The sequence below is a fragment of the Numenius arquata genome, chromosome 3, assembly GCF_964106895.1.
Source record: "Numenius arquata chromosome 3, bNumArq3.hap1.1, whole genome shotgun sequence".
Taxonomy (NCBI): Eukaryota; Metazoa; Chordata; class Aves; order Charadriiformes; family Scolopacidae; genus Numenius; species Numenius arquata.
In genome coordinates, this window is record NC_133578.1 from 43,901,946 (window position 1) to 43,928,613 (window position 26,668).

The 26,668-nt window shown below is 44.2% G+C and overlaps 1 protein-coding gene across 1 annotated transcript; it reads right to left on the minus strand.

Annotated features, from left to right (window-relative positions):
- Nucleotides 1–202: 202 nt before the first annotated feature.
- Nucleotides 203–26,582, minus strand: MCM3AP (minichromosome maintenance complex component 3 associated protein). The gene is made up of 28 exons (XM_074145062.1): nucleotides 25,793–26,582; nucleotides 25,482–25,705; nucleotides 24,713–24,791; nucleotides 22,856–23,003; nucleotides 22,203–22,399; nucleotides 21,127–21,266; nucleotides 20,368–20,565; nucleotides 19,883–20,151; nucleotides 19,045–19,207; nucleotides 18,133–18,293; nucleotides 16,671–16,915; nucleotides 15,790–15,980; nucleotides 14,728–14,828; nucleotides 13,639–13,770; nucleotides 12,954–13,067; nucleotides 12,289–12,441; nucleotides 10,739–10,936; nucleotides 10,355–10,423; nucleotides 9,529–9,663; nucleotides 8,600–8,753; nucleotides 7,893–8,151; nucleotides 7,430–7,527; nucleotides 5,230–5,620; nucleotides 4,829–5,083; nucleotides 3,968–4,097; nucleotides 2,943–3,149; nucleotides 2,276–2,426; nucleotides 203–1,808 (listed from the first exon to the last, which is right to left on the minus strand). Exons 1-28 carry the CDS (start codon nucleotides 26,580–26,582, stop codon nucleotides 1,650–1,652), a joined length of 5,511 nt encoding a protein of 1,836 aa, XP_074001163.1. The 3' UTR covers nucleotides 203–1,649.
- Nucleotides 26,583–26,668: the final 86 nt, after the last annotated feature.

The window sequence follows — 26,668 nt, forward strand, 5'->3', positions numbered from 1 at the left end:
GCGAAGCCGTGGACTCCTGGGCCAGGACCACACAGGGGCTGCGAGGAAGCAAGACCAGCCTCTACAGCACCGCCCCCCCACCCCCGCCATCCAGCACGCTCGGGTATTTTACACTAGCCAAACCCGGGATTAAAGAAAGCAGCACGCTTCGAGAGGATCCTGTACCAGGAACTTTTACACAGCAACAAGGCAACGGCACATTCCAAGCCACTAAAAATTTATTTAGGTACAAAACACATTTACATCAGATGGTGTGAACCCCATTCCAAAACACTTCTGGGTTTTTTTTTACAGCTGAATTCCAGGTGAACCAAGAACATCAACAGCCACACTAGGCCAAAGGACGTCCTGAGAGCATCACACAGGCTTGGCTTTGCACAAGACCAATGAAAGTTAACACAACTCAGCCCAACAAAAGTATATGTAGTATGAACAGTGCCCCAAAGCATCAACTTCTTCAGTTTAAATGTCTTATTTCAACTTTAATATTAAACTACTATTGCTATTCTAGGTTTAAGAGAAATAATACAAATGCTATTAAAAAAAAAAAACCAACTATAAAATTACTTTTTTGGAAGGCAGCTGTCAGTTTTGGACTATCGAGAATTTCAAATGAAATTAGAAGCACGTCAGACAACTGGTCTCTGGCAGGCAAGATAATCAGAGTTTATTGCCAAAGCTGCAATAATTTGTATTTCACCAGGCAGAAGTTTCTGTCAGAGAAAAATCTGCTGATATTATAATTTTTAAAAAAGGATTACTTGTACAGGAGTACTGCAGACATGAAGTACATCTTCATGTTATTTACTGGGAACCAATACTAAACCAAAAGCAAAGGTCTTCAGCTTCAAAGCTACAGCTTTTTTAATACTGGAGAGCACAGGTAGTCTGCTCTTCCAAAACAGGAAAATAATTTCTCTATAGCTGTTTACTGAAGAAAGTGTCCTGCTTTCCAGCATGACAATTTCTCTGTAGAATATGCAACTCATCTGGTTTTAATGTTGTAAATCCAGTGCAATAAAGCCTAGGCCCAGCAGCACAAAAATCCTTCTGGATTTGCACTGATCATCATTAAACACAAAATATGGCCAAGTGTTGCACTGACTCAAAAAATGACAGTACTGACGCTCCTGGGCAACAAAACAGCAAATTCAAACACAGTGTTGCTGCAAGGTAGCTTCTGCATGAAGCAAGCAAGCACAGAGCAGGAACAACATCTCAGGGACCGTGTCTTCGGAGAGCAATTGCCCTGATGTTCCCAGGGGTCCCTGCTACCTTATAGGTTTCTCCTGGCGAAGCTATGTTTACCCACAACGAAAACTCTACAAAGAAAAATCATCACTAAGTGTCAATTTAAGGCCTTCCAGGAAAAGCATTTGACTCATCTCCGTGCCTGTGAAGCAGAAAAGGAGGGAGTCCCAGATGAGCCAAGGCTCAGCTGTGAGCCAAAGGGACACAGTGAGCCGTGACATGCCATCACTGTGCAAGGCAGTCACATGAGAAGGGCCCAGGCCCCACATCTGCTCCGTGTTCTCCCAGGAGGACACTTGCTTTTTCTGAAACTTACCCCAGAAGCTTATCTGTTCAATCACTCTGACCTGGATTTCTTTAACCAAGTCTCTCCATCTGCACACATATCTCAGCTCTGCTTAGATATTCACCATGTCCACCAAAGCAGATAGGTGGAGCTTGGAGGCAACTTCACCATCCTTGTTTGCTCTGAGGAGCCGTTGCAAGTGTTTCAGTCTGTCTGACAGCATGGGGCTTGCTTCCTCCCCCAAAAGCTTGCATCCCTCTTGACTCCCAGCCTGGGCAGAAAGAGATGAGATCGAGAAGAGAGCATTACCCAGTACCAGTAAGGAACTTCTCATCTCACTGGCTGTTCCCCCCACTTTTGAGAACAACCATGGAGGGTCAGGAACCCCCACCCCTGAGGAGGTAGGGCAAAATACCCATTCGTCTATTTCTGTCCCCTGCCTTCCTTTAACTTGGGGAAGTTGATCCACAACAGTGATTCCCTACCACAAGGGACGTTGTTATGACTGCCAGCAGCAGAAAGCACTAACGCCTGTGAAGACCTCTTATTCCAGACCTGCAGAAAACATTCCCCTCCCTGGGGAAAAAAAATACTTGCAAGGCATAGTTCTTTAATTACTTCCAAAGTCTATCCAACGCTGCACCAAGGTAATTCCCACTAAAAGTTTTGCAACTGCAGCAGGTTTGGCATCTCCACTCCTCAGAGCTACAGCTAATTCTCAGAACCACCCTTTCTTACCTCTTGAGCAGATAACACAGGGGACTTCATCAACGGATGGGTGACATTTGGGGTGGAGACCAGAGACTGGGGGAGGTAGAGAGGAAGACCTACTAAATCACCAAGGGGCTCAATGTCCTCAGCTAGGCATTGATGCAACTGTTCTTCAAACCTGGACAGAAAGATCAAGAGCACCAGTCAGACTGCAGCCTGGTTGTGTTCTCGTAACTACTGGGTTAACCAAGAGTTTTGGGTTCAGAAGTGTCTGCAAGAAGGATCTTGATGTTCAGTCATTTCCAACACAGTCTGGCACACCCCACTGCTCTGATGAAAATCCATCATAGAAGGCCGTGGTACAGAACAGAGCAACACAGACTGAAGACACCCAACTAAAGGGAAAGGCAGAAGAGACAAGAAACCCTTAGGCCAACGTCAAAAGCTTTAGTTCTTCAGCTTTGTGATCTGCATTGCTCCAAGTATTTCTACCATCCTGGACTATTCCTGTGATGCAAGTAGGAGCAGGGAACCAGAATGCACTGATGCGCTTGATGAAATTAGATGAAACTGGAGATAGTCTAGGCTGTTTCCTAGCACTGTTGGACTTCAGCTTCCTGTTACATACAAGTTAGAAATCATTTATGACCCTGGGCCAGAGCTGCAAGGAAACGATGCTGCTCTGGGAACTTACCTCCTGCTTTCTATTTTCTCCAGTTGCAACTGTGCCAACAGACGCTCTGAGAGAAGCTCCTCAGCCAAGGCTGTGTCTGTGAATTCATCTGCAGTGGGAATGCTCTTTTCTTGACCTGACAGCATACTCATGCCAGACCCATGTTGATCTGGCATCACGGAGACGTTATAGGGCTTCTTAAAAGAGTTGGGAGATTTAACCCTTGACCTAAGGGGGGAGAAAAAAAAAAAAAAACCATCAAAAAAACAAAAGTACAGAAATTGGTACGAGTATGTTGATTTTTCCCTACTGCTTGAAGTTTGGAAATAGCAGGGAGTAAGAATTGATCATCTGGAGACATAATTCCCTTGTACCAAGGTCCAACATACCACCACCTGTGTGTGGGATTTGACAGGAACTAATCTGACAGGGGGCTGAGACTCACCCCTAAGAAAGGTATCTACACAACATCTCCAACTACACAGCAGAGCAGCAGCTAAGTTTCCAAGAGGGAAAAGAGACTGGCTTCACTCCGAACAAAGCTAGGGAAGTGAGCTAGACTCTTGAGATCTCAAATACTTTAACGTTACACAGCTCTAAGCCACCCTAGCCTCTCAACCTGTAGTATTTTCTCTATCCCTATGCTCTTCCCCAGGCTCACACTGTTTTTCCTCCATGCTTTGTGTACCTAGAGTACAAGTCTAATTTCAAAGCCTCAGCAGCACTTTCTTTGGCAGAAGTTGATTTCTCCATGCATAATGGTCTAAGCACCCCTCAAGCAATCCGTTTCTTTGAGAGCTGAGTAACCTTGCAGAAATAAAACCTACTTACTACCTGGTTTCAGCGTACCCTCATACATTATTTCAAGGAGATGTACACAAGCCCACTCTGGGAGGTTGCCATATGCTGGTTTTCAGAATCATGACAGCCCTGTATGTTCATTGTAGAGGCCCCAAGCAACCTCTGTAGAGTTCACCAAGCAGCTCTGATGGCACAATGAACAGCTGAATGCTACTCCCAACAGGCAGTGCCAGCAGCTGCCTCACCTCTTGTGGCCTTGCCGGATCTCCTCCTGCGTGCGCAGTCTGGCTTGTTCCCATGAAAAAGGGACAGTGAAGTTCTTTAAGTGCTCCTTGAAAAAGTACACATGAATCTGGCCATCTTCACTTACTGCTTCTGTGAATAAACCCAAACGCAACTTTTAATATTAGAACACATTTTCCCCTTCAGAAGAAAAGCTCAGTATTGAAAAGCCAATTTGAAGAAAAATTGCATGTTCACTTTCAAGTAGCTTTAAGCTATAACCTGCATGTTTAAAGATGTCTTCCTGAACTGATTTACTGTTCAACAGATACCAGATTCCTAGGAAAGACTATAAAATGCTGCTCTATCTTCATTTTAAAAATTTTTAGTGCATCAAAGTCCAGTGTTCAGTGGGTTAAGTACTCATTTCATTAAAAGAGACACCCTACAGTTAAAACAAACAGGGCACCAAAAAAGCCCCACACACTTGAAACTGAAAGCAAACAGAATCCAAGACAAACTTAATTAATCCATGAAGTGCTCATTAACAGTGGCAGCCTGCCATCTCAGCTGACCTGAGCTTACATGACTTCTGAGAGACCAATTCTTGGCCTTTGTTTGAATGTAAACCCTCTCCTACTGGAAGAGGAAGACTGAAAGACTGACCACACAGAGACAATTTTTTTTTATCACAAGCTCAAGTCAAGTCATAATCAACACTAAATACACGCTCCAAAGAGAAGACAGATGTGGAGTAGTAAGGACAGTAAGACCATAGCTCCCTCCCTGCTACATATCACTTGCTGCCACAAATGAAGTCACCGCTGTCAAATTATTAAACACAATATGCAAGAATATCCATGTTGTAGAAAGACACACAATACCTGGAGCAATAGGCAGTTTGGGTGGTTTCCAGTCTCTCAGTTTATGATCAATGCAGACTGCCAAGATATCATCCCAAGGGATCTCATCAACAGAAGGTCCATCTTCAGAGTGCCCAGATGTCCTGTTTTTCCACTTCTGGTAAGTTTTGCTTAGCAGATTCTCCACTTGAGACTGGATCAGTGGTTGAGTATGGGAAGAACTAGCAATCTGACACACATACTGAAAAATCATGCAGCAAACAGGACCCCAAGGAGCTACGGAAAAAAACCAACAAAGTAAATTGCAAGAATTTGTGACAGCGCCAAACTACCCACCTTTCAGGCTAGTAGTTCAACACAGCGCAGGCATATCCGAGAAAATGGCATGCTGCCAAGTGGATACTGCAGTATGAAGTACGTACCACCTAATGGAGGCAGATCGAGGTATGGAATCTGGAAGGACAGCACTGCCTTCTTCAGCCAGGCCAGGTGATCAGGCATGTTCCACTGCAGGTGGGGCAACAGCTTGTTACCCCCAGGCTCTGAAAACTCAGTAACAGGCCACGACAAGTCACAAAGGTGCTCCGAAGACACCACATCTGAAAGAAACTGCAGTGTGCTGTTGTACAGCTCTATGATGACCCCAGGCTCCTGAGATGGCAGGCCAGCTAAACGCCTCTCCTTCCAGTCATGGTAGAAGCGCTTGCCAAATTCACCATCAATGCCGTCTTCAATGTACTCCCGAAGGGTCTGACTACAGAGCTCATGGGAGTCAGGGCACTGGGAAACCAGCCAGCCCACAGCTGCAGAGATCTACGACACACAAAATACGGGTGACTGGAAACTGCTCCACAGTGGTTAGGACACAAAGGATTCAATTCTGTAACCCTAAGTTTGATGCAACACTATTCAAGATACTATGCAGCAAAATACAAACAAATCAATTATCATCATCCTGATATTTGCAACAGTAATTTCCCAACTAGGTGGTCACAAACTGAATTCACGTGCAGCAGGCTCAGGAACAAACAGAAAGAGGCCATTCACACTAGATGCAGTCGTGCAGCGGAATTCCCTGCTGCAGGACCAAAAACATATCGGGAGAAATTGGACAGATTCACAGAAATTAGGCTGGGGTGACTATATCCAGAGAAGCCATGTCTGATCCTGGCAGACCTTGAACTGCAGAGAGACGTTAAGCTGTGAGGGTTTGTGGGGGAGCATCACTCTGGGCTTGTCTTGTTCTCACCTTCTTTCTTAGGCACCTCCTTCACAAACCTTGAGAAGGGAATAGAGGGCTGAAGCTGCTTTTGGTCTAAGTCAACTTAGCTGCTCTTGGCCATTACACTCTCTCACCTCTCCAAACCACCCTGCCGTGCTTCACACGCAAAAAGCTATTTCAGACTTCTAAGTATCATTTTTCACCATGGGTTTTTGAGGCATCTCCAGGACACTATTGCCAAGCACACAGCAAACTGAAGGACAAGGGGAGAAGCTAGTGTACTAGCTTCAGCTGAGATAGACTTAGTTTTCTTCCTAGTAGCTGCTGTGTTTTGGATTTAGTATGAGAATAATGTTGGTAACACATTGTTTTAGTTGTTGCTAAGTAATTCTTATATTAAGTCAAGGACTTTGTCAGCTTCCCATAGAAGCTGAAAGGAAGCATAGACAGAGCAAGCTGGCCAAAGGAACGTTCCATACCACAGACGTCATGCTCAGTATATAAATGGGGGTTGGCCAGGGGGCAGGAGTCTGAGATCGCTGCTCAGGACAGGCTGGGCAATTGATCATCGGGTGGCATCTCTCTTTTTGTATGTTGTTTTACCATTATTATTATTTTCTCTTCCATTACTGTTCTGTTAAACTTTTTTTATCTCAACCCTCTTCTCCAACCCTACTGGAGGGGTGGCAGGAAATGAGCAAACAGCTGCATGGTCCTAGTTGCTGTCTGGAATTAAACCACAACAGGCTGTCAAGGAGAGATTTGTACAGTCCTACTTTGCCTGTGTATGAGGATAAAGGCATCCCTCAGTCCTATCCATCAAGATGGAATAATACTGGGTGATCTCACAGCAGACAGAAGAGCTACAAAGGGTCCTTTGCATTTTAGGACTGGGAGCTTAGGGGTACAAAGGCTTACCCACCACTCGTCTGTCAGGCAGCAACTATACCCCTGCTAGTCCACGCAGGCGGGAGAGACAAGAATGGATTTACGTAACCCACTTATTTTGGTATTTAGTTTGCAGTATCACACAGATGAAACTATCTTTTATGTAGCAAATGCCACTGACCTCTAGCCAGATAAAACAGAACAGTCACAAATAATGGAAAAGTAGCAGAAATATTTCATTTCAGAACAGTTGTGGCTGATGCAGGAATCACTATTAACAAGCAAGCACCCGACTCCAGCAAATTCAGGTGTGTAAAAAAATGGTTAAGAGAGCTTTTTTTTTTGAACAAAAACTATGTTACAGAAACTTCAATGGAAAAAATATCCCATTACACAAGATTCAGTTGCCGTTTAAGCTACTGAGAACATATTCATTCCTTATAAAGCGTTAATAATTGCGAGGTTAATGATAAACCAGTCAAGTATCTCTTTATGTGAGCTGCTGTTCTTACCCTTCTGGTGCCTTGTAAGTCATTGATAGAACCTGGGAGCTCAACAATGGTGTAGTCTGAAATAAGCTGGGCTGAAATCAAGTCTTGCAGCATCAAACCTTAAAAATAAGAACACCTGCCATATACATAGAGAAAGAACAAATGTGTATATCCTACTCTGACCAGACTCTCTGCATACATTCACAGCATCACTTCTCTCTTCCATCCTTGCCCACAGACTCTCAGGATCAAATACAGTGCACAAAGGAAAACTGGAAGCCAAAAGAAAGTTCATCTCTTCTCATACTGATCAGTTCTTAAGGCCTCAGGATTTGTAGCAAATATTTGAGAAGTACTGTACTTCAGAGTCTCTCTCCCTCTACTAGACAATATATTCGAGAAACTGCACTAGCCACAATGGTTCTACTTGGGACTACCCTAAACGTTCACATTGTTTTTTCAAGGTACAGAAATAATCACACACCCTCTTCTACTTCTTTCTCTGTGGCCTCCTCTTCTTGACTGGGGACAAGAACCACCAGGGGAACTATCGGGTGGAAAGGTTTAGCCTGAAGCAACTGTTTCAACTGCAGCAAAGCTGAAAGCCAATAAACATCATCTTCTGCAACATCTTCACTCCTAACTCGAGGAGGCAGGAGAAGAATAAGACCACTGGTTCCAAGTAAGTCTTTTTGCATCTCAGCTGTATCAAGGTCAGAGTCAGAGAGCGCACCATGTGCCACCTATACAATTAACAAAGACGACAACAGTAATGTAGCTAAACAAAGCTATTTTCATACTGAAATCTGCAGTTTACTATCATTAGCATTCAACTTTGACATTCGTTACCATGAGGTCTACAAATCATAAGACAACAAGCTGTTAAGACAGGCAAACTTGGATGTGTCCAATAGATGCAGGTGAGCACTAAAGTGCATTTCAGCACCTGATTCAGTACCAGGAATTGAGGTTCTAAATATTGTGCTGTATATAGGCAGGTATTTGCTCAATTGACTGGAAACAAGAGGAAAAAAAAAAAAAAATCCATATTCCTTCAGACCTTTTCAACCACTCCATCCCTCCCAGTATCATCTCCCTCCATCTGACAGGACACAGTGTGAAAAGCCTCCACACAACATCCACTGGAAAAGAGCACACCTTGCTCATAGTTATGAAATTTTTCTCACTTACCTTTATACACACACTGACTTTAATGCTTCTGCTCCCTTGCATGCCAGGAGAATTAAATAATGTCAGTGTTTGAATTCTGCCTTCTGTATGTGAAGCGTTTTTCTTCCAGCTTTTGTCTCCCATAAATTTGGCTTTCAACCAATCCATCAGTACCCTATCAAACACAAAACAGCAGGCTTCTGGGGCTTTTGTTTTAAAAAAGTTGGCATTTTAGGGTTTTAGCACCAACGTTTCTAAGGCACCACAATCTATCATAACCCCAACCTTCATACTGCTTGAATTTTATTAAATAGCTATTAAATGTCCTGAAATTATCCACACTGCTACATATAGCACCCCTCCTACGAAGACAGACTGAGAGAGTTGGGGTTGTTCAGCCTGGAGAAGAGAAGGCTCCGGGGAGACCTCATAGCAGCCTTCCAATATCTGAAGGGAGCCTACAGGAGAGCTGGAGAGGGACTCTCTGTCAGGAAGTATAGTGACAGGACAAGGGGTAACGGTTTTAAATTGGAAGAGGGGAGATTTAGATTAGATACCAGAAAGAAATTCTTTACTGTGAGGGTGGTGAGGCACTGGAACAGGTTGCCCAGGGAAGCTGTGGATGCCCTATCCCCGGAAGTGTTCAAGGCCAGGCTGGATGGGGCTTTGAGCAACCTGGTCTGGTGGGAGGTGTCCCTGCCCATGGCAGGGGGGTTGGAACTTGATGATCTTTAAGGTCCCTTCCAACTCTAACCATTCTGTGATTCTATGATTCTATATCTCAAGGTTTTCTGTTTTCAGTATGAGCAAAAGGAATTCAGTGAACAATGTCAGCAGAAAAACTGGAAATTTTTCACACGGTACAGTGAACAAAATATATCAAGGACTGTATACTACTACCTGATTGCCCTGTTTGAGAAAGGGACCCAGCAATTAATTCTTTTACCTACCTGTTGGGATCATCCTCTGCACATTCATCATCATTTGGCAAAACCAATAGCACCTTCCAAAAAACCTGTTCTTGTTGAACTGGAATATGTTCAGTGATTAATGAGACAAGATCCAGGGGAGTCCAAGCTAAATCACTTAAAGAGACACAAAAACTGGTGAAAAGACACCCCTAGTGCTCACTCCCACCTGGGGATTGTTTTTCTTGCTTTGAACTAGTTACAATACTGTAAGTAGCTACTGTTCAGTTCAAACAGTCCAAAATTAGAACTAATTCTTTATATCTGTTGCCCATCTATTTCACCACAGACCAGATGCCTTCAAGAACTGCAGCTGCTAAACCTGTTACATGAGCCTTACTTTGGGGACTGTGGGACCATACATGTACTGCTTCACTTTCACACTGCTTCAACACCCTGCTCCAATAAACACACAGGCCACTAGAGTGCATGACAAGCCATAAGAAGGTAGACTTCCTGCTGCACTTCAAACATCTAGATCAATCCCTTTGTGCCACAAGCCAGGCTGATAACAGCTCATTTACTCCTCTCCCTTACATCCCATCCCAGGCATCATCGCACCCAGGTACAAAAGGCCCAGCAATATCCATCAGATCCTTAAAGTTACACCCACAGCAGTAGGATCAGATGGCTTAACACTTTCATGAATTTATCTTCCAGTTTCCCTTATCTGGAAAATACTCCCAGAAGCAAGGTTTCTAGTAGACACTAGAGTATGTTTTGCCATTCCTTACTGACATTTTTGAGATTTCAGGCATTTCTGTTACAATTTTCTTAGAAAGAAAACACAGACTAAATGCCAACATACCTTAACAATTGCTGGTAAAAGTGCTGAACTTTAATTTCATGCACTGTCTTGTTTCTCAGCCAATTCAATCTGGAAACAAAAGATTCTTGGTTGTAATTTTTGGTGTAATACAGGTACTTTAACAAAATTTAAGAAACACTCACTGAGACCTGAAAAGTACTGCAGGCAATTTTGAAAGCTGTCATTAATAGAAGAAGGGCTTCTTTAGGTTTGCAGTCTCTGTCATGGCATTTGTGCAGAGAGGGTCTTTTTGGCAGTATTTGAGAACAAGCACTTTTGCAAAACTATTCACGCTCACAATGAAGGTTCAAAGAGGGCTATTCTGTAACTTACCTTCCAAAAAGCAAACAGATTGCCAACTGCTGTCACTGTAAGTATCCTTACCTCGTGCAAGAGATCCCCAGCTTTCCTCCATTCCCCAGGTTTACAATTCTTTTGCACAAGTTCTCCATGGCTATAGGCCACTCAGCACTGGGGGACAGTGCTTTCAGTTTGGTTTTTGGATCTGCACAACTGGGAGCAGCTGGAAACGCCCTCATTTGACGTTTCAACTTTTTTCGAGCTGCCACTGCCTCCCTCCACCTTTGGAAGAGAATAGAGAAATAAGTCACATTAATAAACTCTTCCGCAGACCAAACAGGTTTCCTCATCTTTGCTCTTCAGACTAGGATTGGGCTCTCAAACACTTCACAAGTCAGTCTGCTCAGGGCGAGCGTCAAGATGGTGCATGTGGGTGCTGCAGCAGGCTCAGGCTGTTCTTCTGCACACAGCCACAAATTTTGAGCTCAGAGGATGCACAGGACAAGACCTGCCAGCTGTGCACAGCGTCCGAAAGAGGCAGCCTTGTGCCCCATTCAAAAGACCAATGCAGACAAAACCTTCTGCTCAGCAAGCTGCACTTGCTCTCAGTGGCCAGACAGACCACAGGAGGGAAGCCTGATTGCTGCTCTCCATCTCCCTTCCTCAGCTGTCCTAGCTGTGCTCCCCAGGTGAAAGTTCAAGCACAGTTTTCTTTTCCAGTTTTCAGCATGTTTATTCCTAGCACGTGGAGCATTTTACAATGATCCATTATAAAGCTTCTCTGATATCTCAAGCGCTTGCTGAAAATACTTTTGCAACATGTATTGCAGTAAGAAAGGTATGTCTCTTTTTTTCTTGTTCTATTTTTAAGGAACATTTAAAAAGGCAAATTCACCAGCAAGGAGAAAACATATAATGAAGCCTTTATCCTCAGATGCTAATCTATTTTCCTATGACCAAAGGATTCAAAACATGTACCGCTCAACAGTTTTATAACACAAAAATTCATGAGTTGAAACATTTTATTGTGTTTCCTCGGGTATTTAAGGGCTTATAAAAAAGGATTCCTGCACCATCCAGTTTTCTTGACTGCTGCAGGTACATTTGTTTCACATATCTTTAGACTCCTTCTTAGCCTTCCCTATCACACTGAAGGTGATTAACACATGCCCTGAATAGACACATGGACTCAGTTTTAGGACAGAAAAAACTCTGCAAGGGAAGGTGCTCCACAGCTGATTTCTCTTTAGTAGTGCAAAATGCACCTCACCCTGACTGCACTGGGGCAGTACAGCACAGAGAGAAACAAAACCTCTGACTTGCAGCGTCCCAACAGCCATCTGAACACTTTGCACATATCCAGAAAAACATCCAACAGAAAGAATAAAAGGAGAAATTACTACTACAACTTTCTAGATAGGAGGAAGCTGAAATCTCCTGCCAAGGTCATTACCTGACTTTAATGAGGTGTGCTCCCCTCCCCACATATAGCTGAGTAACTTATTAGAGGCTAATAATAAGACAACAGCAAAAATAACACAACCAGACAGCTGTAGTTCAAACTCCAAAAATGGTTGAACCACCCCATGCCAACGCTCCCAAGAAAAGCCCTGTGTCACAGGGTGGCAACTCACCGTTGCAAGTATTTGCAGAAACACTGGAGCTCCTGAAGGGTTTCCTTAGCAATCTGGAAAATCTCATCCTCCAGAAAGAGGTCCATGACATGACCAGAGACAACTTTTGAACACCGGGCAATACGGGCTTGCCGGTCTCTTTCTAAGGCACATCTAGTTCAAAATGAAATAAACCAAGATGTCTAGCGAAGTGGAGACTGCAGCAAATGCAAACACAATTCGATGAGGTGCAAAGGGGGAAGACCATCACATTTAGTAAAGGGGAGGGATTTTCCACACTTCTACTCTATGACCCTTCTAAATAAGGCCCGTTATCAATCAGAAGTCAAAGTTTTACCCTAATCACGGGCTTCCAAAGAAGGGTCTACAAGAGAGCCCACAGCTGATCAGTAAGGGAGTCAGAACAAAAATAAGCACACAGAGCAGCCTTGTCCTAGACAAAGCCTCTATTCCCTCCACCCTGGAGGACTGCTTGCTGCCTGACACAGTATGACTGCAACTGGCAGCCTGCTGTACAATCGAGTACACTTAACCGTCTCTTTAGAGTAGCTCTTTGAAAATGAACTTGGAGAAGGCCAAGCTAGAAGTCCACCACACCCTAACAAATTCTTACCCTTAGAAAAGCATCCTACAGCAAAGTGCAGCATACAGCACGTTGTACGTACCTTAACTCATTGGCTGAAGCTTCCTGAACACTGTCCTTTATTACTTCTTCCATTAACTCCATACCCACCAGCTGGCTCAACTGCTTTATTAACTGTTCTCTTTCTTGCTTTTGCCTGGAAGGACACAGGAGAGATTTACAGAAGTGAAAAGATTTACAATGACAAACCTGTCACTTAGTTACACAAGAGCTACATGCTGTGTCAGACAATTAATTTGCTTAAAATTAAGTTCCCACTAGCTGGTTTCTCTCTCTAAAGATAAAGAGCTTCGCATGAAGCCAGGTTTCCCTCAAAAATACAGATAACAATGGGCTTATTTTATTCTTACCCCAGTAATCTACAGACAAGTAGCTCACTCAGGAGGTAAAGTTCCTGCATAGAGCAGGACTGGGATGTATCTCCCTCTCTAGAAGCTCTGAGCAAATAGAAGTTCCCAAAATTGCCCCCACCATTTTCACAGTGGCTCTGTGAGGTCACCAAAATGTAACTAGCATATCACATAAGAATGCAGAAGCAACAGCCTGTCTGCATGATCCCAGGGCAGTTCAAGGTGAGACAAACTGAGTGCTGTCAGCGTGACAGGAAGACACAGGGCCTGAGCAAGGACTCAGGTTGGTACCAGCTGTCATTACGTTGCATAAGGGTGTATACTGTGCCCTGCCCCACAGCAAAAGCACTGACTCACCTCTCTTCCTCTACTCTGCGCCTTTCCTCTTTGGCACGCTCCCTTTCCGCGCTAAGCACGCCTCCAGCCACTTGTCTGAGGATCTCCCCCATCACTTCAGTCACAAGTTCCTCCACGGTGGCCTCTGAGGTGCTGTGCGGAAACAGCAATTCTCTTTTCAAAGCCAGAAAGTTTTCATTCAAAGCCTTATGCCTGTGCTTTTCTCAAGCACACCTTTGCTCCATTGTGGTGGGATGACTCCAGCCACCAGCCAAGCACCCCCACTGCTACTGGCTCAGTCCCCTCCCTGCACAAGGACAGTAGAGAAAATAGGAAGAACAAAAGCAAGAAAACTCATGGATGGAGAGAAAGACACTGGCGGAAGACAAAAAAAAAAAACAACCACACCCCTACCAAGCAAAGCAAAGGCAGTCAGCCACCACCTCCCACAGGCAGACCAATGTCCAGTCAGTCCCCAGTCGATGGCCACCCTGGAAGCCAGAAAACCCTACCTCCTTCTTCCTCTAACCTAGTTTTATTGCTGATCATGACATCACATGGTATAGACTTTGGCCAGCCTGGGTCAGCTGTCCTGGCTGCGTCCCCTCCCAGCCTCTGGCGCACCCCCAGCCTATCCACAAGGATGCAGAGTGGGAAACAAGGAAGACCTTGACCCTGTGCTGTTCAGCAATAACCAAAACATTGGTGCACTAACACTGTTTTGGTCACAAACCCACATCTACAACTCTACCAACTGCCTCGGAGAGGAAGCGTTACTTGAAGCAGAGAAGTAGCCAGATCTGGACTTACTCCTCTTGCCCCTCCTCAGGCACCTTCCCTTCCACAACACACATTTCTTGTGGCAGCAGTGTGAGCGTCATGCAAGGCAAGGTTTACAGAGGTTTGCAGACAGCCTTCCATTAGGCTAGATGGTGTGCAACAGAGAGGTGGCAGACATCTGAAGAAAGGTTTGCTTTTCCCTCAGCTGTATCAGTAATACTATCTCCACTACAGACCTTGCCTTGCAGAGGCACCCAGACATGGTGCTGCTATGGCAAATTGCAGCTTTGACGACAGACTCCAGGAGTACCAGCAATAAATGCTCTTTACCAGATGGCCGCAGTCACATAAGCCACTCCTGCTCTGCTGACTTCGCTGCACTCTCCTTTCAGGACGTCGTGCACAAGCCCGTCCACCACTTCAGCGATGTCCTACAACACAGCAGAGGAAGCAGCTGAAGCAAGATACAGTCCTGCTCAGGATGGCCTGGGCACACGTGTGAATTGGGGGTGAGGCTTTTCAGCCTTGTTTAACTGACTGTAATTGGCAACATCATCTGTATTTCTACTTACAAACTAAGCTAACTTAATCAAATACAAGAGTCTGGAAATTTTAGACTACCTAAAAGATTAATAACACCCCAGAAACAAAAGCAGCTGCCCGTATTAAATTTTGGCAAGTCAAGTTCAGAAGTAATAGCCAAGAAAAGTGAATTTTGAGACGGATTCTTATTTTATTAGTTTAGAGTTTCTCTCGTTCTAACTCATTTAACTCCAAATGACCAGGCCTAATCTTCACTGAAATACAGCCACACTCAGGTAGAATATTGCAGCTGTACTTTACAAAGCAATGAGACACTTCCAGATGGGTCCAGCATTAGTGCATATCTAAATATGTGTGGGAGGGAGAAAAAGGGGAACAGCACAGATACACAGGGTACATATTCAAGACTCAAGATTAACAGTCACATACCCACAAGAAGAAACTTTGTTGTGTCTCGTCTGAAGTACATGCCATTAAGAAACAGTTCAATACTATTCACTAAAGCAAAATTTACCTAAGTGAAAGATAGTAACTTTCTACTATTGCTTTCTAACTCTATCCTTGGAGGTTTCTCAAACACTAGATAGACAGGACTGTTTATCCTATGAAGGAGGCAGAGCAAGCACTGACTTTCAGACTTGCATCTGAAATCACTTAAGGCTTTCTCTTTTCAGAATAGTCCAAAGGAAACAACTTCTCAAAGTATCCAAACCACCGAAGTGTCTCCTTTTGACTCCACATAGTACATGCAGATTCTGGAAAACTAGAACAACCTAAGAACTCGGTTACCTTTTATTATGTTTCACAGACTTTTCCCTAATACTTCATGATGAATTTAAATTTCCTTACTGTGTCTGTGTAGACAGGCTGAGGCTTTGGAGAGAGAGGCTCAAGTTCTCCAGCAGGTTGGGAGACTGCCTGTGCAGGAGGCAGCACTGCCACAAGCTGACGAGGTACCAGTGAGGACAGAAGATGAGCTGACGGTTGGACTCTTACTCCTGCGGCATCTAAATCTACACCTTTGCTTTCCACTCTTCCTTCTTGGGAGAGGAGAAGAGAAAAATTAAGGAAATCCAGTCAGTCACAAACAGATGCAAAACTATTCTTATCTTCAAAAGCTGATTTGTCTGGTAAATCTCATAAGGTCATAAAACAAGTCCATAACAGCAGTTTGCTGCCTTTAAGTTAAAAATATAATTATATCATAGAAACTAATGAATATTTTATACAGAGGATTCAAAAATATCATTGCACATTACCTCCAATACCAAGTAATACACTTCCAATAAAACAACTCTTAAGTCAAGTACAGCTAGCACCTACACACCTCTCTCCAATAAATGAAAAATATCTGTACTGTCAACAAGTACAAAAAAGCATACATTCAGTTAACTTGAAAAACAACATGATTATACACACTCTGGGAAAAAACCAGCTGCAATACAAAATCCGCAACTGAAAATGGAAGCTGGCTGTCTGAAGTAGCCAAACATCTAGTTATTTGGCCTACGTTGGCAAAATTGCACTCATTTCCCTTAGTGTATTTCCTGTATTGGGAAATACATTAATAAGGTTGCTTCTTAGCTTTTACAGATGCATGCATACATTTAAATCAAAACATGCTTTCACTACATCCAAATTTCCATGCAACTTCAACCCATATGAGCCAAAGACAGTTTCTACTCATAGAGCTGACCCAGCAGTATGTTCCTGAGCACGTTTGCTCTTACCTGTTGCTTCCATGCTGGGTTTTTGGCTACTACTAGCTTGATCCATAGAGGCACTTCCACCAGTATACTTGTTCTGTCCGTTGAAGCTGGACACAGGCATGTGGTGAGGCACCACGGGCAACGGCCCACCATTTACAACTTCCCCAACTGAGACAGTTAGCTTCTGGCTGACAAACACCGATTTACGTGGTTTAGGTAATCCGTCTGGCTCCAAGAAAGCTGAGCGATTCAGCTCCACGTAAGCACTGGGGAAAAATAAAAAACAGGAGTACATCCTCAAAGCTCCAGTAACCTATAGGTTTTCAGTTGGACAGCTTAGCAAGACAGGCACTGGGCACTCGGGATTGCTCCCTGTAGCCTGGTTCTTGATCTTTGGCTGGAACCAGAGCAGGGAAGGCAGAGTGCACTGTTCTCATAGCTATCCCCTCCCAGGACAGAGAACAAGCTGCGCTAACACTTCTGGGAATCCTCATGGACTATTCTGTCTCTTTCTCCTTTTAACCTTTATTCACTGTGTATATTATCCATATGCATTTTACCTAGACTACATCCCATGTGACAAACGTCAGGGCTACCTACAGAAGTAATTTTAAAAGCTGCAGTCTTCTTCCAGTCTTGGCACCTGTAGTCTGACTAATTTATTATTTCTAAACAGAATGTTAACAGGAAATAGAACACTAACTGGCATGCTCAAGTTTTTTGCCTTCTCCAGTCTCTTAAGATTGCAAGTGTGTATGAGCACACCCTACAATGTACATATTTCCATGGCAGACTCTCTTATCTGCAAAACCGTTGGCCTCCAGCATCTTCTAAACACTGGTTTGCACTGTTCAACTTCATCCCACCCTACATGCATCACCATAATGTCAGCTTCCTGAGAAGCAGAACTGTATCCTTATTTCCTACAGAGCTGCAATTTACTACAATTCAACTACAAGATAAGAATCTAAAACAGTGGGGTTTTTTTTCTGGGATTTCCACAACATCCCTTCTAGGGAGGAAGTCCCCAGAGTCCAATGGAGACTGAGCTCAATATGCAGTTTCTCCTTTCAGGGGAAATGTTTCTTGTGTTTTTCACCACCTTCCAGAAGGCTGAAGGAACTTCATATCCTTACAATCCCTTGTCACCTTACCAAACCAAGTAAAATAAGAAGTACAAGTGCAAAAAAAGCTATTGTGGGAAGCCATGGTAGTTACACAGATACAAGCCCCATTTCATTAGGGAAAGATACAAAATAAAAGAACCTATCAAAATCACACCAATAAAAATAGAATGTATTATTAAAATTTGCACCCATCACTACTTTAGCGCTTCGCTTACAGAGCCCAGCTCTTACCCTTCATCTGTTCTTTTTCCGGTTGCAGACTGCAAGAGCAGCTGATCCACATTAACACTTTGCCTAACATTGGTCTAACCCCACTAGGCATCTTAAGGCACAGACACCCTTTTCCTTACACTTACCCATCAGATACACTCAAGCCATAATAACTTATAAAATCGGTTGCTTCCTCACAATCTTTGAACAGTAGCATGCGGACCAAGTGATCCAAGGGAAACACTGTACATCTTTGGGTGCTCACAGTGTAAGCAATATTAAGAGATTTCAGAGCATCTTTACGAATCTGGGGGGGAGGGAAAGAAAAAGCCATGTAAGTACTAAGTTAAAGACCTCAAAACGTACTATAAACATGAATCATAGAACGGTTTAGGTTGGAAGGGACCCTAAAGATCATCGAGTTCCAACCCCCCCTGCCATGGGCAGGGACACCTCCCACTAGACCAGGTTGCTCAAAGCCCCATCCAGCCTGGCCTTGAACCCCTCCAGGGATGGGGCAGCCACAGCTTCTCTGGGCAACCTGTTCCAGTGCCTCATCACCACATGAAAACCATGTTTAAAAGAAATCAGTACTTTGTCATCAAATATCCAGAAACAACTGTTCAGATTTAACTTTCTAAGTTCTATGCACTTGCTTTCTAGTTTCTGCTGCTCTTCGATGCTGCTCATTTTGAGCATGTCCCTTTGTGATTCTTTATGCAGAAGAAAAAGCTTGCAAGGGCTTCTGAAAGTGCAGGTTGATATTTCCTTTGCAGAAGTCTCATGCCTGCTTCTCTCCTTCCCAATTATTTTCAGGGGAAATAATACACAATTGTACACAGTTATGGGAAAAAAATGACGAGAAGAGCATTTTAGTATTTGCCTTTTGTATCATGGCAGAAAACTCTTAATAAATTTTAAATGCTTCTGAAAAAGCAGGAATAAAATTATTTTTAAGGCTAAATATTCACGGAGTTTTCTGCTAAGATTTCCTCCCAGAAGTCCCAGACCATTTTACTGATTAACACTTTAAAAATACCCAGCTGCATTTTTCTCACCTGGTTGAAATAACAATGTAAGAGACAGGCATTCAGATAGGAAGCTGCTTGCACTAACTTGAAAAACCTCACAAAGTTGTTGCTGTTTAATGCAGCAAAAGCTTGAACTGCAAATCTCACTTCAGGGGAGTTTCTAACCTCTGGATGAAACTGCTGTACTTCTCTGTGGAGACAAAAGACAGAGACAACCCTTTTGCTTCAATATTAACAATCACAATTCAATATCAACCTGTAACAAAGAATCAAAATTAGGAGTTTTAAGCAAGACATGCAACTCCTGTCCAAACCAAACAGCTACAGCTGTGAATTGAATTTGCTGCATTATTTACCGATTATTAACCTTTTAAAGATGCTTGCACAATCAGCATGTTATTATTTAGGTACATCACTCCAATGTCTAGGGAGGAAGGCAGTTAAAAGAATGACTAGAAAAGCTAAGTATGACTCTGCCCACAAAACGATTTCTGCTTGATCCTACTGCAGATAGAGCAGTGAACCTTGGATACCACTCCATGAGGAGAAAAAAAAAATTCCTTGATTGAGAACAGTAAAGATGTAACTTCCTTTTTGCTTGGTTGTTTGGTTGTGGTTTTTGTTTTTTTTTTTTTTTTTTTTTTTTTTTTACTACCAGCAGAGTTACTCAAGGAGATAAAACAAAGCTTTTTTTAAAATGACCTATTGATAAATTCAAATAAAACATTACTACAGTACACTTTCTTTGGCTAAAAATTTTTGCAACTAAGCTCTTCACTTGCATTACAATTTGCCTGGACTTAATCCTCATCTCAGTTTTTCACAGAGGCAAAGAGAGAAAACAAGCAATATCTGTTGTTCCCACCTGAGAATATCACCCTTGTTGAGATTCAGCAAGACATTGTAACCTCTGAACTCTGCTTCACTCTTGCAGTAAATCCCCTTGTTAGCCAAATCCTGATACATCTCCTTCAAGCTCTGCAGGCATTTAGTCATGTTCTCATTGTTGATTTTGGCATCAAAGGAGGACATGGGCTCTTCACACAAGTGGTGAGCACAATGGATGTGAAAGCGAGTGCACTTCTCAATCAGAGACACCATCAGTGGGTTGCAGAGATGTTGCTGGGTTATATCCTAACCAGAATGATAAAGAAAGCATTGCAGGTATTCTTAAACTACAGTTGAAGATCATATTCATCTGGTACTACCTTTGGAAAACTCATTTCAACTGTGCTTGACTCACTTTGCAATTCAAAACATTTGAATTACTACCACTTTTTGCTTCACTATTTACAGCATTATGTGATCTTTTGCTTTCTATCATCAAACATTTCCTCTGCCAAAGCTTACCTTTCTTATTCCACGAGTTCTGTTCCAGACAAAGTCATACCATTCTCGGTAGTTTCCTTCTCCTTGATCCATAATGTTTGTCACTAAATAGTCCATGGTCATACTCAACACCTCAGAGGGTCTCAGTTCATGCGGTAAAGGTTCCTCCTGATCTGCTGAAGACCTGCTATATTCCTTGATCGCTGCTGCATGATCTACCTGTAAGATGTGGAGAAAAGAATCAAAGCCTAAGGAGTATGTTCAACTTTTCAGGAGTATGGAGGATTTCATCCCATCCACACCTTTACTTTAACGAGTAGAAGACTATTAAAGGAGTTTCTCCACTGTTCACACTAACAGCCCACGTGCATTTACAATAATAAATATATTTTATTTTCTTTTACGATAGGATCCAAAGTGTTGACCTAGCCTCAAACTCATAACCTTCAAGACAATGTATACACTACCATATATATATAGCGGTGTGTATATATATACACACACACTAGATATACTATACTGCTGCCCTATAGTTTTAGAACTATAGTTCTAAAAGCCCGTCTGTAGCTAAATAAAAGATATGATTTAAGAGTGAAAAGGCAATTATCTCACCTTCTTGTTTTACAATAGGGAACTGAAAGACATTAATGAAATGGCCCCCAGAATTTTTCCACCAGAATTAATCCTGTAATCAACTAAACAACACTGACAGCTTTATATAAGCAGTAAACAAACGTGTCCTGGGAACAACAAAAACTCCTGCATACAGAGGGCTCATACCTTGTCAGATCCTAGAAGCAATTCAAAGATACTGAGCTGGTTTCTCGTCTCCCTCATGTAGCGCTCCTTTTCAGGACACATGTCTGGGCAAGTGCCAACAACAGTTTTTGCTTTGCCAAGATCAGTCCTTTTTATTCGAGCTAAAGAAAAAGAAATGAAATTCATCAATCACTATGGCATCTCTGGGTTTTGTTTTCATAACAAGCTATTACCCTGATATTCCAACACAGCCCTAAGCACGCCAGATGCCTCAGCTGGAGTCTGCACATTGGTCAATGGATGGATGTCAGTAAGTACATTGCTAGGTCAACAGTTCACAAAAAAAGCTAGTGGGAAAAGGTTTCTAGAGATTCCTATCCTACATCTAACCAGAGAAAGGCTGTACCCACACCTTGGTGTGGTCAGAAATGCACAAAAATGGGGTTACCCCACTCTGGGACCTGTCCCAGGGTTGCTCCACTCCTTTTGGGGAAGTTTGTCCTACCGTCCTACCTGGATATTGAGAGTTTTACTGAAAAGACTGAAGGCTCTAAAAGATACCCAATGTTTTGTGTCCTAACTAAGCACTGGCATTTCACAATTCCACGTCAAGTAGATGAGAAATCTGTCTGTCGATATTAAACTTAAGATCTTAAATTAAAAGTAGAGGGAGCTTTGAAATGGCAAAAACAGGATGGAAGGGTTGACAACCCAACACTATGAAACAAAGGGCCATTTCTTGAAATAATTACCAGCTGTGAAGCAGTTCCAATTTAGTGAAACACAAACAGGCTTTGAGTAGCTTTCCTCAAAGAGCCTGCAGGGATGTAAATCTCCCTACACGGCTCCTTCACAGAAGATGAACAGTCTGCTACTCACTTTCCACAAGAAATATGCATGTGTAATAAGTAAAACAGATTTTTGCATGTTCTGCAAGAAATTAATGTATACATGTACAATAGAAGAGTATTTTACAGACTGGTCCATGTTAAACTCTCTCTTTAAAGCCATTTCCATAATATTTTAACAGCTTTACAACAAACTCCAAACACTTATTTCTTTCCAGCACAGAAGCAGGTGTTAATTTCTGAAATAACCTTGTCGCATGATTTTGTCCCTTTGGTCCAAAAGACGGTATCTTTCTTCAGATGTCTCAGCCACTAATCCTACCAGGTTACCAAGAGACGACAATGAAGTTCCCAAGGCCTCTGAGCTCTGTCCTTCAGAACTAGAATCAAACAGATCTGCTTCAAACTGCAGTGACTTTCGAAGACCAGGCTTCTTTGCCGGAGAACTAAAAATAGAAGATTTTTTTATCAATAATAAACTAATGCATGCTCCGGCTTTAATCAGTTCACTACTCTGTAGGATGCCAATGTCTCTGTTTAGAAAGAGTATTTTGTTCACAAGGCAACATATCAAATAAACGAAGTGTATCAACATACGAAGGTTATGATCTAGATCTAGCACTGGGAGTTAATCCCTTACTATTGCAGGTGTTGTTACTCATGTTGTTATGAACAACACATGCAAAAGAAATACGCAGACCAAAGTAAGAGGCCTTAATAAGCAGTTAGAAGTATCTTCCTAACAAAGTGTGAGGTCTGTGAACCTGTAATTCAGACAAACCAGAAGAGATGAGGGAAGCACACTCCCTGATAACAACACGACTATTTGGCACATACTGATCATCCTTTTTCCCCAAGCACCCTGTTTCCTACCTGATGGATTCCCAGAGAAGCAGACATACCTTTTACCAGGCATGACACCGCTGGCAGAGGATCTCATTAAAGGTTTTCGAAGAGGGGAATGCTGATAGTTTATCTCTTCACTGCTTTGCCTTCCTTCATCTTCACCTGCTTTCTTCTCCTTGGATGAAAATTCTCTTTTTGCTGGACCTGAAGTGACATAAAAATACAAAGCCAGGTACTTGCCAAATAGTTTAAGCAACAACTCTTTTTTCGCCATGGGGGTGATGGTGAGCAGTTTGTTTAAAAAAAAAAAACAACTATTAGAAAATAAAACTAAGAGTCAGTTTTGTACATGAACGCAAAAATTCCAGAACAACTTGCACTAGAAGCTGCACCGAGTAAGTCTACCAGTTGCTAGTGAGCTTCACTGTTCTATAAAGAGTATTTTTCAACAAAATATCCCTTTGCAATAACTGTAATTTGTCAGCAAATTGTCAGCAAATAAAGTCTAATCATCATCCAAATTTCAGTTCTCTCAGGTTTGGGATATAATCCACAAGTCATCTCTCTCTACAGGATATGAGAACCATTTCATCTATGTAAACCAGAATTCCCAGTGCTCCTGCTAAAGTATTTTAATTACTTATTTTACATACCCAAGCTCAGACTGAGGTTGGTGTGCCTTCTCATCTACACCTTGAAGGAACAAATTTTCAACCAGTTTGATTTCTTAAATTCTCTCAGAGTAATTATTTTAGAATACTGCTATTCACGTTTCTATAAATTTAACACCACAATAAAATGGCAAAGGTGAACAGGCACCCTTATAGCTTCTGCTTCAAGATGTTAATTCTCAGGAAGACCACTCTGCAACTGTTCATTTTCTGGAAGGCAAGTTTGTGGTTGGTCAAAGCTGTGATGAAGCATTCATTTGCTGACAGCTGAAGTGTATCCCCAGGCTAGGATCTTGAAGATACACAAGCAGCATTCATAAAGCTAAAGAAAGGGAAGCACAGATACGCAGAACAGCAATCTCAGCAATGCAGACGCTCACTCCAGGGTACTCCTTAACTTCTCAGGACACCTTCCTGAAAGCTGGAAGCCCACATCCCAGCCCATGCTCTGAAGCAGGCAGCGAGGCATTTGAAACTGGGTTTTCTTACATCCCCAAAGAACATCCTACTTCTAGACAGGACCACAGATTTAACATCACTATATTCCTCTTGGGCAGCTGCACGAATGGTTTCTAAATTCTCTTGTAAATCTACACTGTCATTTCAAGTGTCTTCAGCTCTTTTGTATAGCCGAAACAGCATTTTGGCTCAGATGAAGCAAAATGCTTTAGACAACAGGAATTTAAGAAAGAAATAGTGCAATTTCCAACTGTGATTTGCAGCTGCTTACTTAGGATTTCCTCAGTACCAGAGGACAGTACTGTGGATGCTGGAAGTTTACTCAGCTTACAAAAGCAACTGGCTAACTTCACAAGAGAAAAATTATCCAAGGGCTTCTTGGAAGGACACCCCTTCTGGCTCCCATGGTTCCCGAGTCACAGGCTGTTAAAGGCTGAGAAATTATTCTAGAAGCCATTACATGCTTCACCCTGTTCTTTCCCCCCCTCCTCTGCATATTCATTATTAGCCTTTGCCAGACAGAGCTAGCCAGGATGTCATACATAACGCAGAACTATTTTTATGCTCCTGTAAAGAATAACCTTCAATGCTCCCACAAGTCCTGCACAGAGCGCAGTCTGATTATCAAAAGTCAAAGAGAACCATCATACTTCTGGAACTGTAACATTCCTACTGTGGAGATCACCTTTGTACTGCTCTCAGCACATCAGGAAACAAGAACAGAGCAGACACCAAGCCATTTATGTATCATGCAGTAGTCGTATCTGGAAACACAAAACTTACTTGTTTTCTTCTTTTGCCAAAATGTTACTATATCTTTGTGCAGTAATTTTGCTTTTTTTCTGGCAAGAGCTGCAGAAGCCTGAAAGAAAACAAAAGCAGAGTATGAAAGCCTATTAGCATCACAACACCAAAACGCCCAGTGCAGTTTTTACCAGAGAAACATTTACCAATTTAAATAAATTTCTGGTTACCGCATTTTGATCTCTCACTTAAGACCTACACACAACCAACAGGACTGTGCTGGTTTCGATAAAAATTGTTGCTTTTTGCTATAGCCAGCTTAGAGCACTTGAGACAGAAGGTGTGTTTTTAAGCAGAAAGCCGAATCAGAACATGCAGTCTCGAAACTGCCTCCTCAAAACATCTCAGCACTGACATAACGGCAGTATTTCCAGCAAGCAGGTCACCCTACAAAGATGGCACAAGCTCACCTCACCCTTAGCGGTGCCAAGCCTAAGCAAGAATGCAGCAGCATGCGTAGTTCAGGTTTGGGCAACATGAGACAATAAACAGGGAAGATCCGTTTCATGTTTAAATTCGATGCTATCAGGACAGCTAAAGCCAGGCAAAGCTCCAGCAGCTATCACATTTAGGTGCAGCTCAGTACACTTCTATCCCTGTCTGCAATACATGCTCACAATACAAAGCCTTCCCCTAGAGGAAAGACATACTGTGTCACCAAACAAGGGTGCAGCTCTCACTAGAGCTGGACCCATCCCAAGCACCCAGGTTTAAGCCTGCTTTTGTGCCAACCACTTCTGACACTCACATGATCAAAAAAGTGGAGAATAGCCATTTTTTTATTGCGTCTGGTCATGATCCGTCGAACCTTTACGAACTGGCCGAAGTGTTTCTCCAGCACTGTCCTGTCGTTCAGGTAATCAGGAACGTTCTTGCACTGGATGGCCGTCAGCTCGCCAGGCGACATGCCCCCCAGCCCCTCCGCGCTCTCGCTGCCCTCAGACCGGCGGGCGGCGGTCGCAGGGGCGGCATCTGTAAAGACCGGAAGGCAGCCACCTCAGAAGGCGGGGCTGACACCCGCCCGGCGGGGTGTCGCGGGGCTTCCCCGCCCCAGCCTACCTTCCCGGGGGGACTCCCGGGGCTCTGCCGGCGGCGTCTCCTCGGCGGGTCCCCGCTCGGCCTCGGCGGCGTCCCCGCGGTCGCGGTGCCCGCGGCCCTGGCTGCGCAGCACCTCCTGCAGCGTGCGGCCGAAGAGGGCGCCGCCGCGGGGACGGCTCAGCAGCACCGCCCGCTTCTCCGGCGGCGCCACCGCCGCCCGCCCGCCCGCTGCCGCCCGCCGCGGCGAGCGCTCCCGCTCCTCCTTCCGCTTCAGGCCCTTGGGCGCCGGCTCCCCCGGCTCCTCGAAGAGCGGCCGCGGGCCCTTCTCCTCCGGCCAGCTCAGAGCGGCGGCGGGACGCGAAAAGAAGGGCCCCGCCGCCTCCGGGCCCGCCTCGGGCGCGAAGCCGAAGGGCGGCGAGAAGGTGAAGGCGGCGGAGGCGGCCGGGCCCTTCTCCGCCTCGCTGCTCAGCGGTTTGAAGGCGGCGGCGCTCTCGGGCGCCTTGAAGCGGAACTCGGGGGCCGCGAAGGCCCCGCCGCCGCCGCCCGGCGCCTCACCCGACCCCGGGAAGCTGCCCAGGTTGGTGGGCGGCTTGAAGCTGAACCCCGCGTTGCCCGCCGGGGCCCCGCTGCTGGCCGCCGCCGCGAAGGCCGGCGCCTGGCCTAGGCCATAGAGCGGCCCGAAGGCGGCGGGCCCGGGGACGAAGGGGGGGCCGGCGGCGGCGCCGCCACCCTGTCCGAAGACGGCAGCCTGCCCGAAGCGCAATGGCGGCGGGAAGGCGGGCGGCCCGCGGAATGGTCCCCCAGCGTTCATGGCGGCCGCCGCCTCTCCTCAGCGGGCGGGGCGGGCCGGGAAGGCGGGGCGGGGCCGGGCCGCGCAGGCCAGGCGGGGAGGTTGGG

Coding starts and splice junctions, on each gene's coding strand:
- MCM3AP (XM_074145062.1), bottom strand. CDS start 26,582: ATGAACGCTGGGGGACCATTCCGCGGGCCGCCCGCCTTCCCGCCGCCA. Junction 4,098..4,828: donor CAAACTGCCTATTGCTCCAG/GTATTGTGTGTC, acceptor GTTTATTCACAG/AAGCAGTAAGTGAAGATGGC. Junction 1,809..2,275: donor CTGTGTTATCTGCTCAAGAG/GTAAGAAAGGGT, acceptor CTTTCTGCCCAG/GCTGGGAGTCAAGAGGGATG.